Source organism: Lontra canadensis, unplaced genomic scaffold, assembly GCF_010015895.1.
Source record: "Lontra canadensis isolate GAN:19392208 unplaced genomic scaffold, GSC_riverotter_1.0 scaffold92, whole genome shotgun sequence".
NCBI classification, from domain to species: Eukaryota; Metazoa; Chordata; class Mammalia; order Carnivora; family Mustelidae; genus Lontra; species Lontra canadensis.
This window is the reverse complement of record NW_022631086.1, coordinates 5848027-5860260: the sequence shown is the minus strand read 5'-3', so window position 1 is coordinate 5860260 and position 12234 is coordinate 5848027. Positions and strand designations below refer to the sequence as shown.

The 12234-nt window shown below is 38.9% G+C and overlaps 1 protein-coding gene across 7 annotated transcripts in view; it reads right to left on the bottom strand.

Annotated features, from left to right (window-relative positions):
- Positions 1 to 12234, bottom strand: part of ARID1B (AT-rich interaction domain 1B) — a 429044-nt gene that overhangs the window by 300680 nt on the left and 116130 nt on the right. For all 7 annotated transcript variants that reach the window (XM_032836429.1, XM_032836425.1, XM_032836428.1 and 4 more), the window contains exon 3: positions 8233 to 8382. In XM_032836429.1, the coding sequence (XP_032692320.1) occupies positions 8233 to 8382 (150 nt within the window). The remainder of the gene's footprint in view (positions 1 to 8232; positions 8383 to 12234) is intronic.

Sequence of the window (12234 nt, the reverse complement as noted above, 5' to 3'; positions counted from 1 at the left end):
ACTTTCCACTGGATGACTATACAGGGAAAAGGAAAAGTCCAGGGCCTGCCAAAAGGGAGTAAATATGAGATCATACATCTCAAATAAATTAGAGACTAAGAAGGGCTATACCCATCATCTGAGAACATGGAAACACGTTAAAGAGAACAGAGAAATACCTGCCTTGAACTTGATACTCAGAGGTAGGAAGAATTTAAAAATGGCTCCACTGAGAATTAGCAACCGCAGGCTAACCTTCATCAGGGTTTCTGGTCAAAATTAACACTTAACGGTGTGGTCTGCAAAAACCTCAAGAAGATAATTCTATTTAAAGTGGTCCCAGAAGCCATCACCACCTGAAGCCGCTGATCAATCCTGACATCACTACTGTGGAACCACAACACACGATGTTTAACCGGATGCAAGAGGCACACGGCATCACCTATGAAGTGCTCACACCATGTGAGGCAGTAATGACGCGTAACAAACTGCCCACAACTGTGGTGGCCTAAAGCTGCAAGCAGGTGTTATGCTCCCCGATTCTGTTACTGAGCAATCTGGACAGAGTACAAAGGAGGAGGCTTGTCTTCCTCACAATGTCTCTCCACGCTCAGCTGGAAGACAGCTGACGGTCACGGACAGGCAGGCTTAGAGGCTTCCTCACCTCACAGGAGCATCACAGCCCCCGCGACTGAACACAACAATGCCCTTCGTGTTGGGAACGTGATTTACAACCACCACAAACAAAACTGCTTATCTTACAGGACTAGAAGAGCTAAATGAACAAATTAAGCCACATCAAGAGAAAAGAACCATACGAAACCATTCCACAGGAGAGTTGACTCAGTTTTTCAATGTTCCAAAGGCTCTAATGCACATGGGGGAAGAAGGAACCATTCCAAATCAATGTACTAGATTTCTTTGAATTCTGCTTGGAAAAAAAATACTATAAAGGCATTCTGAGGACAGCTGGGGATATCTGGATATGCCTAGCCTAGTAAACGCAAGGAATTATGGTGGCATAGGAGTACTCACTATATTATTCTGCTTAGAAGCACAGTAAGAATTTTTTTATAATAAAAATACAAAATAAAACACAAAATGTGGTTCCAGATGACTCATGTCCAAAGGCAACTGCAAAAACATACATCAGTCTTTCTGAGGGAACAGAATATAAACCCAGACCTCAATAAAACTGTCTTCTAAAAAAAAAACAAAAACAAAACAAAACAAAAAAATGAGGGGGAAAAGACTTCTTAGAACTCAAAGGAAGCAGAAATAATGCATATCAAAATTTGAGAGATTCAGCCAAAGCAGTACTTAAGAGGAAATTGTTTAGTCTTCCATTTTGCTCCATCAGACACACATGTTTCAAATAAGCTAAGCATTCACTTGACGGAATAAAAGAACAGCAAAATAAACATTAGTAAAACAGAAAGCAAGACATAAAGCAAGAACAGAGTTTAACTAAACTTTCAAAAAAGAACATATAATAGGGCAATAACCAAAGTTGCTTTGGAAAGCTGAACCACTGACATGATTAATCAAGAATTTAAAAAGGGAAAAACATGAATTAAAATGCCAGGGCACGTGCGTGGCTCAGTTGGTTAAGTGTCTGACTTTTGCTTTTGGTTCAGGTCATGATCTTAGCGATATTGAGATCAAGCCCCACATTGGGATCTGTGCTTGTGTTCTCTCACTCTCAAGTAAGTAAACAAAATCTTAAAAATAAAATAAAATGTCTTAAACTCTGGATGGTACAGAAATTAATCATAATATATATGAACAACTTTGTTAATAAATTTTAAAAATTGGATGAAAGATAAATTCTTAATACGTAGAAATATATATGTGTTGTGTGTAAATACTTATATACACAAGTACATTTATAATTTATATACATAACTTATATATACTTATGCATATATATTAAAGGAAAAGATTGACTTAAGAAATTGGTAACTTGAAAACACAAAGGAAATAAGATCAAAAGTCAAAAAAAACAGGAAAGGGACAGAAGCTAAAAATCAACGGCTACACATGCCTTTATGGTTTTACAGACACTTCGGCCCTTCAAAAAACAAGTGATTCCAAACTTTAACATAAACTCTTCTAGTAGATTTTAAAAAGAGACTAGTCTCCAATTCATTTTGCAAAACTCCATAATACAGACACCAAAACCTTACAAGGATAATCACAAGTCAATCTCATTCATGAATACTGATTCAAGAAACCTAAAGAAATGTCAGCAAAACTGATTCAGTGATGTATAAAAAGATACTCTATCACATGACTAGGTTTATTCCAGAAAGCATATTTAATACTTTAAAGACACACATAATGTGCTCCCAACAACAGATTACAAGAGAAAAACAAAGGGGTAATATCATATTTATTTCTTTTTAAAGATTTTATTTATTTATTTGTCAGAGAGAGAAAAAGAGCAGGAGCGGGAGAAGGGCTGGAGGCAGAGGGAGAAGCAGATTCCCCGCGGAGCAGGGAGACTGATATGGGGCTTGATCCCAGGACCCTGGCATCATGACCTGAATATAAGGCAGATGCTTAACCAACTGGGCCACCCAGGAACCCCAAGTGGCTATGAGTTCTATGCCTGCAAGGAAACTCATTTTGCCAATGACCTTGGATGTGTACCTTTCCCCCACTCAAACCTCTGATAAAGTGCAGCCCAGCTGGCATCTATTTATTTATTTATTTTTTTAATTTACTTGTTTGAGAAAGAGAGAGAGAGATTGAGACAGAACACAAGCTGGGAGGAGAGGGAGAAACAGGCTCCCCACTGAGCAAAGAGCCCAGTGCGGAACTCGATTCCAGGACCCTGGGATTATGACCTGAGCTGAAGGCAGATTCTTAACCAACTGAGCCACCTAACAGTCCCCAATAGTTACTTAAAAATAAATGAATAAATAAATAAATAAGATAAAATTTGGCATTCATTCATGATAAAATCCCTTAGCAAACTAGAAAAGGAGGGGAACTTCACTGCCCAGTAGTAGGCAGCCACTAAATAAATAAATAAATAAATAAACAAACTTGTTTATATTAGTACACAAACATTATACTTAATGATGAAATGCTGAAAGTCGTCTTTTTAAGTCCCAGAGATACAACAACAGACAGCCCTGGGGCACTTGGGTGGCTCAGTCAGTTAAGTGGCTGCCTTTGGCTCAGGTCATATCTCAGGGGGAAACTGCTTCTCCCTTTCCCTCTGTGCCCACTAGCTCTCTCTCAAATAAATAAATAAAACCTTAAAAAAAAAATGGACGAGATCACTTTTTGACAACAAAAATGACTGAACACCCATCGCTTCTAACTACCTTAAGTGGCTGTTGCTTCTTTATCTGGCCCCACCTCAACTGTCCTGTCTCATGGATAAAAGTTAACACATCTAATTACCAAATGTCCTAGCTTCTTGAGAGCAGCCTATCCAGGGCCTACTCCCTCTTAGAATCACCCAGCATGCACCCCACGCCCATCTTTCTATGAGGTTCCCGAGGCTCTCAGGAATGTATGTATTCTCTCTGGGCTGTAACAACCCAAACTAAACAAACCCAACTTGTTTTATCATAAGCGTGTTCTTCATCTGTGGTTAGTGGGCTTCAATAATGAAAAATTATCCAAATTAGGTACTTATTTTTGTTTTACTGTTTCTCTTTTATAATTACCATCTGCCTCACAGAGAATGAAAAGGGTAAGTGTTAAAAAAAAAAAACAACCCATGATTATAACAACAAAAAAGAAAAAAAATCTTAGAAGAAGCATGCTAAAGAATGAAGAGTTTATTGTTACTGTTGGCTTTACAGACATCACTACTGATGTCCATAATGAACACAATAGCCAGAAAACTCTGAAAAAGAAGAGTAGGGAAGATATACTAACCCTAAAAAACAATAAAGCAGTAGAGTGTCAAGGCATTAATAGAAGGATCAATGAAAAGAATAAAAACCCCAGAAGAACCCCCAAACATTTTACCTAAGGGGATTCAGCAAATAACGAAAGAAGCATCTCCAACACATTGGGGAAAGGTAACTGTAATGGTTAATTTTGTGTGTCAACTTGGAGAGTGTTTTTGGATGAAATGAACATTGCAATCAGTGACTTTGAGTAATGCGGGTAGGCCACCAGTTGAGGGATGAAGAGGGCAAGAAGACCAGACTCTCCAACTAAGAGGGAATTCTCCAGCAGACCACCTTCAGATTTCATGTCCACCGTCAGCTCTCCCAGTTCTCCAGCCTGCCACACTGCACACCTGCGACTTGCCAGGCTTCATAACTGTATATGCCAACCCCTTAAAATGAATCTCTTTAGCCTAACCAAACACACACACACACACACACACACACACACACACAAAACACACACAGAGTTTCTCTATAGACCCCTAACACAACAGCCTACCTAGCAAAGCAACAATTAAGCTGGATTGGGGCAAATGAAATGCAAAAATGAATCCATGAAAATACTACAAAATAACACGGGAGAGTTCCCTTATAAATTTTGGAGAATGGAAGACTCATATACTCACTAAATAAAAATCCAGAGATCACAAAAGACTGATAATTCTGAGCACACAAAAATTTTTTTAAATTTAAAATGCCCCTTTGGCATGACCAAATAAATAAATCATAATGTCAAAAGATAAATGACAAAATGGGGTTGGGTGGTTAGTAATTCATATCATAGAGACCCAGTCTCCCTATACATAGAGTTTTATTGAATCAATTTTTAAAAGAGCAATAACTGAATAGAAGAATGCAAGATAAAAAGATAAGAATTCACAATCAAAAAAAAAAAAGGAAAAGCAAATGCTTTCAAGTATATAAGACATTCAACACAACTCAAAACAAGATAAATGCAAATTAAAATTACATTATCAGATTGGCAAAAATCCAGAAACTTAGTAAACCATGCTACCAGCACATGTGTAGGCAAACAGGTATTCTCACATATTGATGGTCTGAGTATAAAGTGGTATAACCCCCCCCGCCGCCCAAAGGAACACTCTGGCAATATTTACCAAAACTAAAACTGCATCTACCCACCGACACACTAATGCCATTTTTAGGAATTTATCATACACATATATCTGCACGTTTATGAAACTAAACATACACAGAAAGTTTATCACAGCAGCATTCTTTGACTCGCAAATAATTAAAAATAGTCTAAGTGACCATCAATAGAGAACTGGTTAAATATCATCATGATTTGTCCATAAAATGGAAGGATGCTCTGAAAAAGAATGAAGGGCTGCTGTATTTCCTCCTCTGGCAAATCTACAGAAACTATATCCTCCAGAGGGTGGGGGGCGGAGGATGACAAAGAACACAATAGTGTGTATGTCAGAGGACGTCACCATTTGTGTAAAAACAGAGTAAAAATTAAATGTGGTATCTTCTTGCTTCTTTGTATAAAGATACTCCAGAAAGCTGTACGATAAACCTGTAAAGCGGTTGTCTGGCAAAGGCTGAGACGGATGGTGAACCTGAAGGGATGACTGTACAGGGAGATTTTTATTTGTATCCTTTCCCTTGTACTTTTTCATCTTTGGAACATATGAATGTATTGATTATTCAAAATATAACACTTTAACAGATGTTAAAGACCCAGAGTGAGGTATCTTAATGGAACCCTAAAATTACTTTTTGTATCAATCATATTAACAAAAGACACGAAGTATTATTTGCTGATTGATTCCCTAATATAAAAATCAATACGCCATGTACTGTACGCTGTTTGGAAACAAAAGGAAAGGCTGCAGAAAAAAACGTTCTGTCTTTTAGGAACTACTGGCTCACTACATTAAATATAGTTGAGCTTCTTTGGTTTTTCAACGTATGTGAATTCAGAATGACAAATTCTTATTAAAATTCAGTTCGATTGAAAATACTCTGTTGGTTATTTTTACTTTGTTCTGGGATAGAGTTTGAGGGGATTGCTGTTTTGGGAGGCACTAACCACATCTAAAATGCTAAATCTTATTTCCTAGACAAACTTTCCAAAACTATCTGAACATCTAACTCCCTAAAAACCAAAGTTGTTCCTATCAAACAAGACCCTCTGCTTCGGCTGCCTAACCGTCTGTGACTTAATCTCTTCGTCCCATAAAGAGCGTAATGAAACTTAAAAAACACTTAGACATTCTATAGGTAGGAAATATGAATACAAGAAAAACTTTCCAACATAGTCTGAAGAATTTTTGTCTTCCTCAGGATATACAGAAATGACAGTATCTATGTTGGAGAGCCATGGTTATACAGACTGTATTTCCTACCAATGATTTACTACATTCAAATCAATAAAATAATAGAACCAAAGCATAAAATAGACCTAAACGCAGCACATTAAGATAGTATTCATTAAACTAAGATTTCACCTGTAGTACGCTTTAAATATTTAAATGTGAAGGATATTAAATAACTAAGTGCCATGTGGTAGAAGTCATCAGTGAATGCTTCATAAAGGAAGTAAATTTGAGCTTGGTCTTAAAGGAAATGACAGGCACTCAGAATCCTTAATCAAACTGGTTTTTCAATCAGAGATTCATTTCAGCACTATAGTAAAATGACTAATGTAATCTCTCTGTTCAGTCCATCTTACATTTTGATGGCATGACAAAACATTCTATATCTACCCAGAAGTTCAGTAAGGTTTGGAAAGCCCTTGAAAAAGCCTGTAATTTATATATCATAAACCCAGGTATCAGTCTCCCTTAAAAAAGAAAAGATATTGGAAGATTATTTAATTTCCCCACATCTTAATAAAAGACTAGACCAAATAACTCTGAAATAATATACATTCCTACCTCCATATATCCCTTTATATAATACCAGAATATTGAAAACATACACCAAAAAACCAAGATTCTACAGGATCTTTGATCTCAGCTGTTGTTGTTTTTTATTTTTTTTTCAGATTTTATTTATTTTATTTGACAGAGAGAGAGAGAGCTATCACAAGTAGGCAGAGAGGCAGGCAGAGAGAGAGAGAGGGAAGCAGGCTCCCTGCTGAGCAGGGAGCCCGATGAGGGACCTGATCCCAGGACCCTGGGATCATGATCTGAGCCAAAGGCAGACGTTTAACTGACTGAGCCACCCAGGTGCTCCTCAGCTGTTGTTTCAAACATGTTTTCTTTAAAGTCATAAGACTCTCGGGGCATCCGGATTGCTCAGTCACTTAAACGGCTGCCTTAAGCTCAAGTCATGATCCCAGGATCCTGGGATCGAGTCCCACACGGGGCTCCCTGCTCTGCAGGGAGCTTGCTTCTCCCTTTCGCCCTTCTTCCCACTTTCATGCGCTCTCTTACTTTATCAAATAAATAAATAAAATCTCAAAAAAAAAGTCATAAACGCTCTTTAGAACTCTTAAATAAAAGTCCCATGGGAAAAGACTCCAATGAAACCAAGAAAATACGTAAGAAATCAGCTGAATTAAAATTAAGCTTCACATATTTATATACTTTGCTTAGCATCAATAATCTCTTTCAGATGTGGAAGACACACTTTAAAAACTGAATAACCAAGTCACTGTGTTCCCTCCCTTCACTACAGCACCCCACAATAAGGAAAGGAAAATATGAAATGGAAAGTTACATTCTGATGCTTATGACCAGAGGTGCTATGAAACGTTCCTCTGGATTCAGAGTAAGAGCCCTGAGCTCACAGCCCCTTTCAGGATCACTCAGTGACAACCTCTAAATCAAGATGAGACGGAATCATTTTATCAAATGCGTATGTACTATTTTTCTACAAATCACATAAGCTGGAATATATGGCTCATTTACAGAAAAAGTATTTAATGAGGCTAATTTAAACTACAAACTGCTTGATATTCTTAAAGTACATGATTCCCTTTAGTTTTTTAATGTATCGTAATTGAAGTGATTATCTGTCTACAAGCTCCTTTAAGAGAAAGAACACTGCCCAAGGCAACAGTGTTTGGACACAGTAGCACTTATCATTAAAACGAAAACCAAAAAAAAAGCTCAAGATAAAAAATACCATGTAGGTGCCAAGGTTAAATGATCAATGAAACCATCTTTCTGAATGAGCATGTTCCTCCCGCTCTTCAATTTCAAACATCCATCCATAAACAAACAGTTTAGGTTCAGTTTCACACTTTTCTCAAAACTGCATTTTTTCCCACTGAGATCAGACCTTTTTAAGCAGGACAGGCAGAGGACTCAGCCCAGCCTGGCAGACCTGGAGGGGGGCCCGGGGCGGGCGGGACGCTCACCTGCTGTGACGGGTACCTCTGCTGTGCCTGGGCCGGCAGGTACTGGGCCTGTGGGGGGAGGTGCGGAGGCGGCGGCTGCTGGTTGTAGAAAGGCTGCTGGCCCTGCTGGCAGTAGGCGCTCACCCCCTGCTGTCCGTACTGAGGGGGCATCTGTCAACAAGTCAAGCAGAACAGGCGACAGAGTCAAAATGGGCACATGCAATGAGAGCAAATATGGTTTCGACTCAGCAACACCAAGTGGGCTCTTGGCTAAGCCACCGAATTCAGTATTTTTCACCCTCTCTCCGTTACATGAATCGTCATACTGCCTTCTAGTCACATGTCATCAGTGAAGTAAGGTAATTCAGACTGTTTTAAAAAAACAGGATTTCGTCCCCTAATGAAGTACGGATAGCCTCATAAAAATCCGGGGGAGGGGGATCTCCTAATACTGACAGGAAAAGACCACCTCTGCTGAGTCGGTGAATCACTGTATTATGCACCTGAAGCTAATAAAACACTGTATGTTAAGAAGAAGAAAAAAACCCACCGCTAAGGAAGTCAAAGGAGCATTACGTTAATCCGTTCTCCTGCAATGCTCAAAATTAAAATGAACTCCAACCAGCCAAGCCCACTCACTGATGCTCTGTAGGATGCTTGTGGCTTGGCTACAGGTACAGGGCGTGGTTTTGTTTCAGCTAAGGTCCAGAACTCCCAACTACATCGGAGCAGACACTGTAACCGGGTATCAGCAATTCCATTTACTGCTTCTGCTAAAAAGAAACTACATTGCTTTACAACCAAAGACAACCCTTTTAGAAGACAGTATTATGTCTATAACGCCATATAACCAACAACATGAGTTCTTAAAGGAAAGATACTCATATCTAATATTAGAACAGTATTTTCCTAGTTGATAGAACAGGTAATGGTGGAAAGCAAAGTGTGCTAGACGCAAATGCCAGATACAGACAAAAATGGCCCAAGTGAGCTTTCTCCATCTCTAATTTACATGAACCTAAAAATCCTTAAAATATTTGCTCAAAGAGAAGTCCTTCCTCATGCCATAAATATATCATGGATGATATTTTTAATTTTTTTTTTTAATGAAAAAGCTACTGCCTTTTTTTTTCCTAATTGGGAGAGAGAGCAGTAGAGAAAAAGAAAAACAAGGTATGCGGATGGCAAGAAGCACTCTGTAGAGGAGGACAGTGAAGTCACCCTGTTAATAATATAATATGGCCCCCTTGAGAATCCCAAGAATTAGAGGTCCATAAACCCAAAAGGTTAAGAAATCAGTGATCAGTTCCAGATACACATTTAAAAATGCAATCCCTATAAAATACTGAATGAGGAAAAAGAAGGAATGATAAGAGGAGGAAAATATTAAACACTTCGCCTCTAAGACCAATTAGCACAAGACTTCGTAACACAATGAAGTAAAAGGGGAAAATGCAAAAGCTAAAGTTCATTTTCTTTGTGACCTGATCTAGATTACTGTCCGGGCCTGTCAGCAATGATCACAAACATTTGGCCGCAACGGCTCACAAATGCCTCGTCACACAGACCCGAAGCTAGTAGAGCAGACAAGTTTGTATTGAAAACCATTTAGCTGCACAGTTGAATTCTTTGCTTTTATTTATTTTACAACTTGATATCTCATAATGAATGTATGTCCCTGCCATAAGCCAAGCCAAAGAATTTCCATAAAATACAACTCCACATGCTAGAATATCGTACACTACCACAACACATATCCTTCCGTTCAGCACCCATATGTTGATTTGATATCTAATACTATATTTTACACAAGCATCTTTGCGGTTTGATTTGAAGCCGTTAGGATAACACTTTTGCCAGTGTTAAAATGACTGCAAAGCTCAGTCAACACAGCCAGCAACTCCCCTAGGAATTGCACTTTAATATGTTGATTTTCTGGTTTACAGAAACCCTTACACACAATATGAAAGTGCCGTTTGGCGGGGGGGGGGGGGGGGGGGGGGGCTCTATTTTCTAAGACAACAACAGGACATACTGTGGCAGAAACTAACACCAGAGCAGCCATGAGCTTATTAGAATCTGTTACTATCTATTCCAGCTCTGAAAAGCTTGGGGGTAAGTAGGGGTGCAGGGGAGGCATGGTAGGGTGGGTGGGAACATAAGCAAATTTTCAATGGAACCACAGCAACAATCTACAGAACACAGCGAACTTCAGAGGAGAAACCACCAAAAAACCTTTGCTTGGGAGATTTTACTGCTGTCTTCGACAATTAAAACCCATTGCTCTCCTTTTAGATACATGGCCTAATTTATTTGGTACTTTCCCTCTGTGAGCCTGGGATGAGGTGATTTCAAACTCAGTACAATCGGGCTATCAGTTAGAACTGGGTCCCAGTGCCCATCTACTGAACCCGGCTAGCTGTCTCCAAGGCCTACTGGGCCTCACTTGTGTTAATGTGGTCAGTCACATAATGATACCCATCTCATATCTCCAGCTATAAAATAAGGCTACTTTCTCTATTAATTCATATTAATATTATAACCAGCAATATAATAATCCTACCTGGAATGCTACACAGATGCTAGTACTCATTAAACAAGTTATAGTGGTATCTTTAAAATATTAATTATTTCCTAAGTTTTATCTTTAAAAATCAATTTCTAAATATAATACCTCAGTTGTTTACAACTAAAGTCTAATTCTTTAATGATCAATATTGCCTCTGTTTTAATCCATTTAGATCCAGGGCTTTCAAAGATCTATTATACGCTTTTCCGACATCTTAAACGAAACATAAATCAGCAAGTTGAGCCGTAATACACTGAGGGCCCCAGAGCCTCCTGCCGAAAGCCGTGTGCACAAGCCCCACAGTGTAACTCTGGTCTCCCTCTGCCGTAAGACTGACCCTGCTGAGGGCTGAGAAACTGACGGTTCAAAACAGGGAGGCCCAGGGGACTTGTTCATGAGGGAAGCACGCAAGCTCTGACAGCCTCGAGTTTTGTAAAATCAATTCTGGCTACTGAGAGACTTCTTGTTTATAACTTAGTTCGCAAACACACTTCAGCTAAATAAGATTACCAGAATGTTGGATGCAAGGGAAGTTAAACCAAGAGTTACTGGGCATCAGGAACCAAGTGAGAGGAGCTGGAGTCACAAAGCACTTCGGGCCAGATGCTGCCCCTGCCCTGAGCAGCCTCACTACACAAGCACAGCCCCAGTCGTCTTTCTCAGGCCATTTCCAATTCTACTTTTTTTTACCACAGGGGAGATGATACGGACTTAGTTACCCCCTTAGTTATGCGTTATCTTTACTGTTTGTCCTTAATCACTGGACTCTAAGCTCCCACATTCTTGGAATGCCTCCCGGGAGAGGGGCTGCCAGTCACTAAATGTTTGTTGAATGAATGGGTGTTGTTCCGTGATTACTAAATCAAGTGATCATTATATAAAAAATTAAACAACTGAAGGAATATCTCATAAAAATGCAATCACCTGCACCACCCAACTCTTTGAAACACGTATGCCAAGCTTCATCCAACAGCCAAAACCCTGAACTTCCCGCTCACAGCCACACAGCACTCTCAGGTGTTAACTGCTAAGCCTAGTTTAATTTAAGTCATTATCACTCAGCAAATGTTCTGGACCTTTATCATGGTTTGAATAAAAGATCACCACACTACACTAAATGGAAATCTCTAGAAAATGCTTGAGATCAGAGCCTCTTTGTTACCTAAAAACAAGAAAAACAAGAATTTATTTCACTCATTTCTAACTAAAGAAGATCTTACAGTGGAGCGTGAGCACACATAATAACAAAAAATTTATTCCAATTTCCAAGAAATATGAATGCGTTCATATATTATTAGAGAGAGAAAGTATAGTAAAAAATGATTCATTTAAGTATTTACTTCAGGAAATCACTCTGATACAAAAACGTGAGTATTAACTTTCATATCCCTGTGTCACGTTAAATGTGCAGAAATTCCGGGCCCATTTTTCATTTTACCCTACCCTGAACTTCG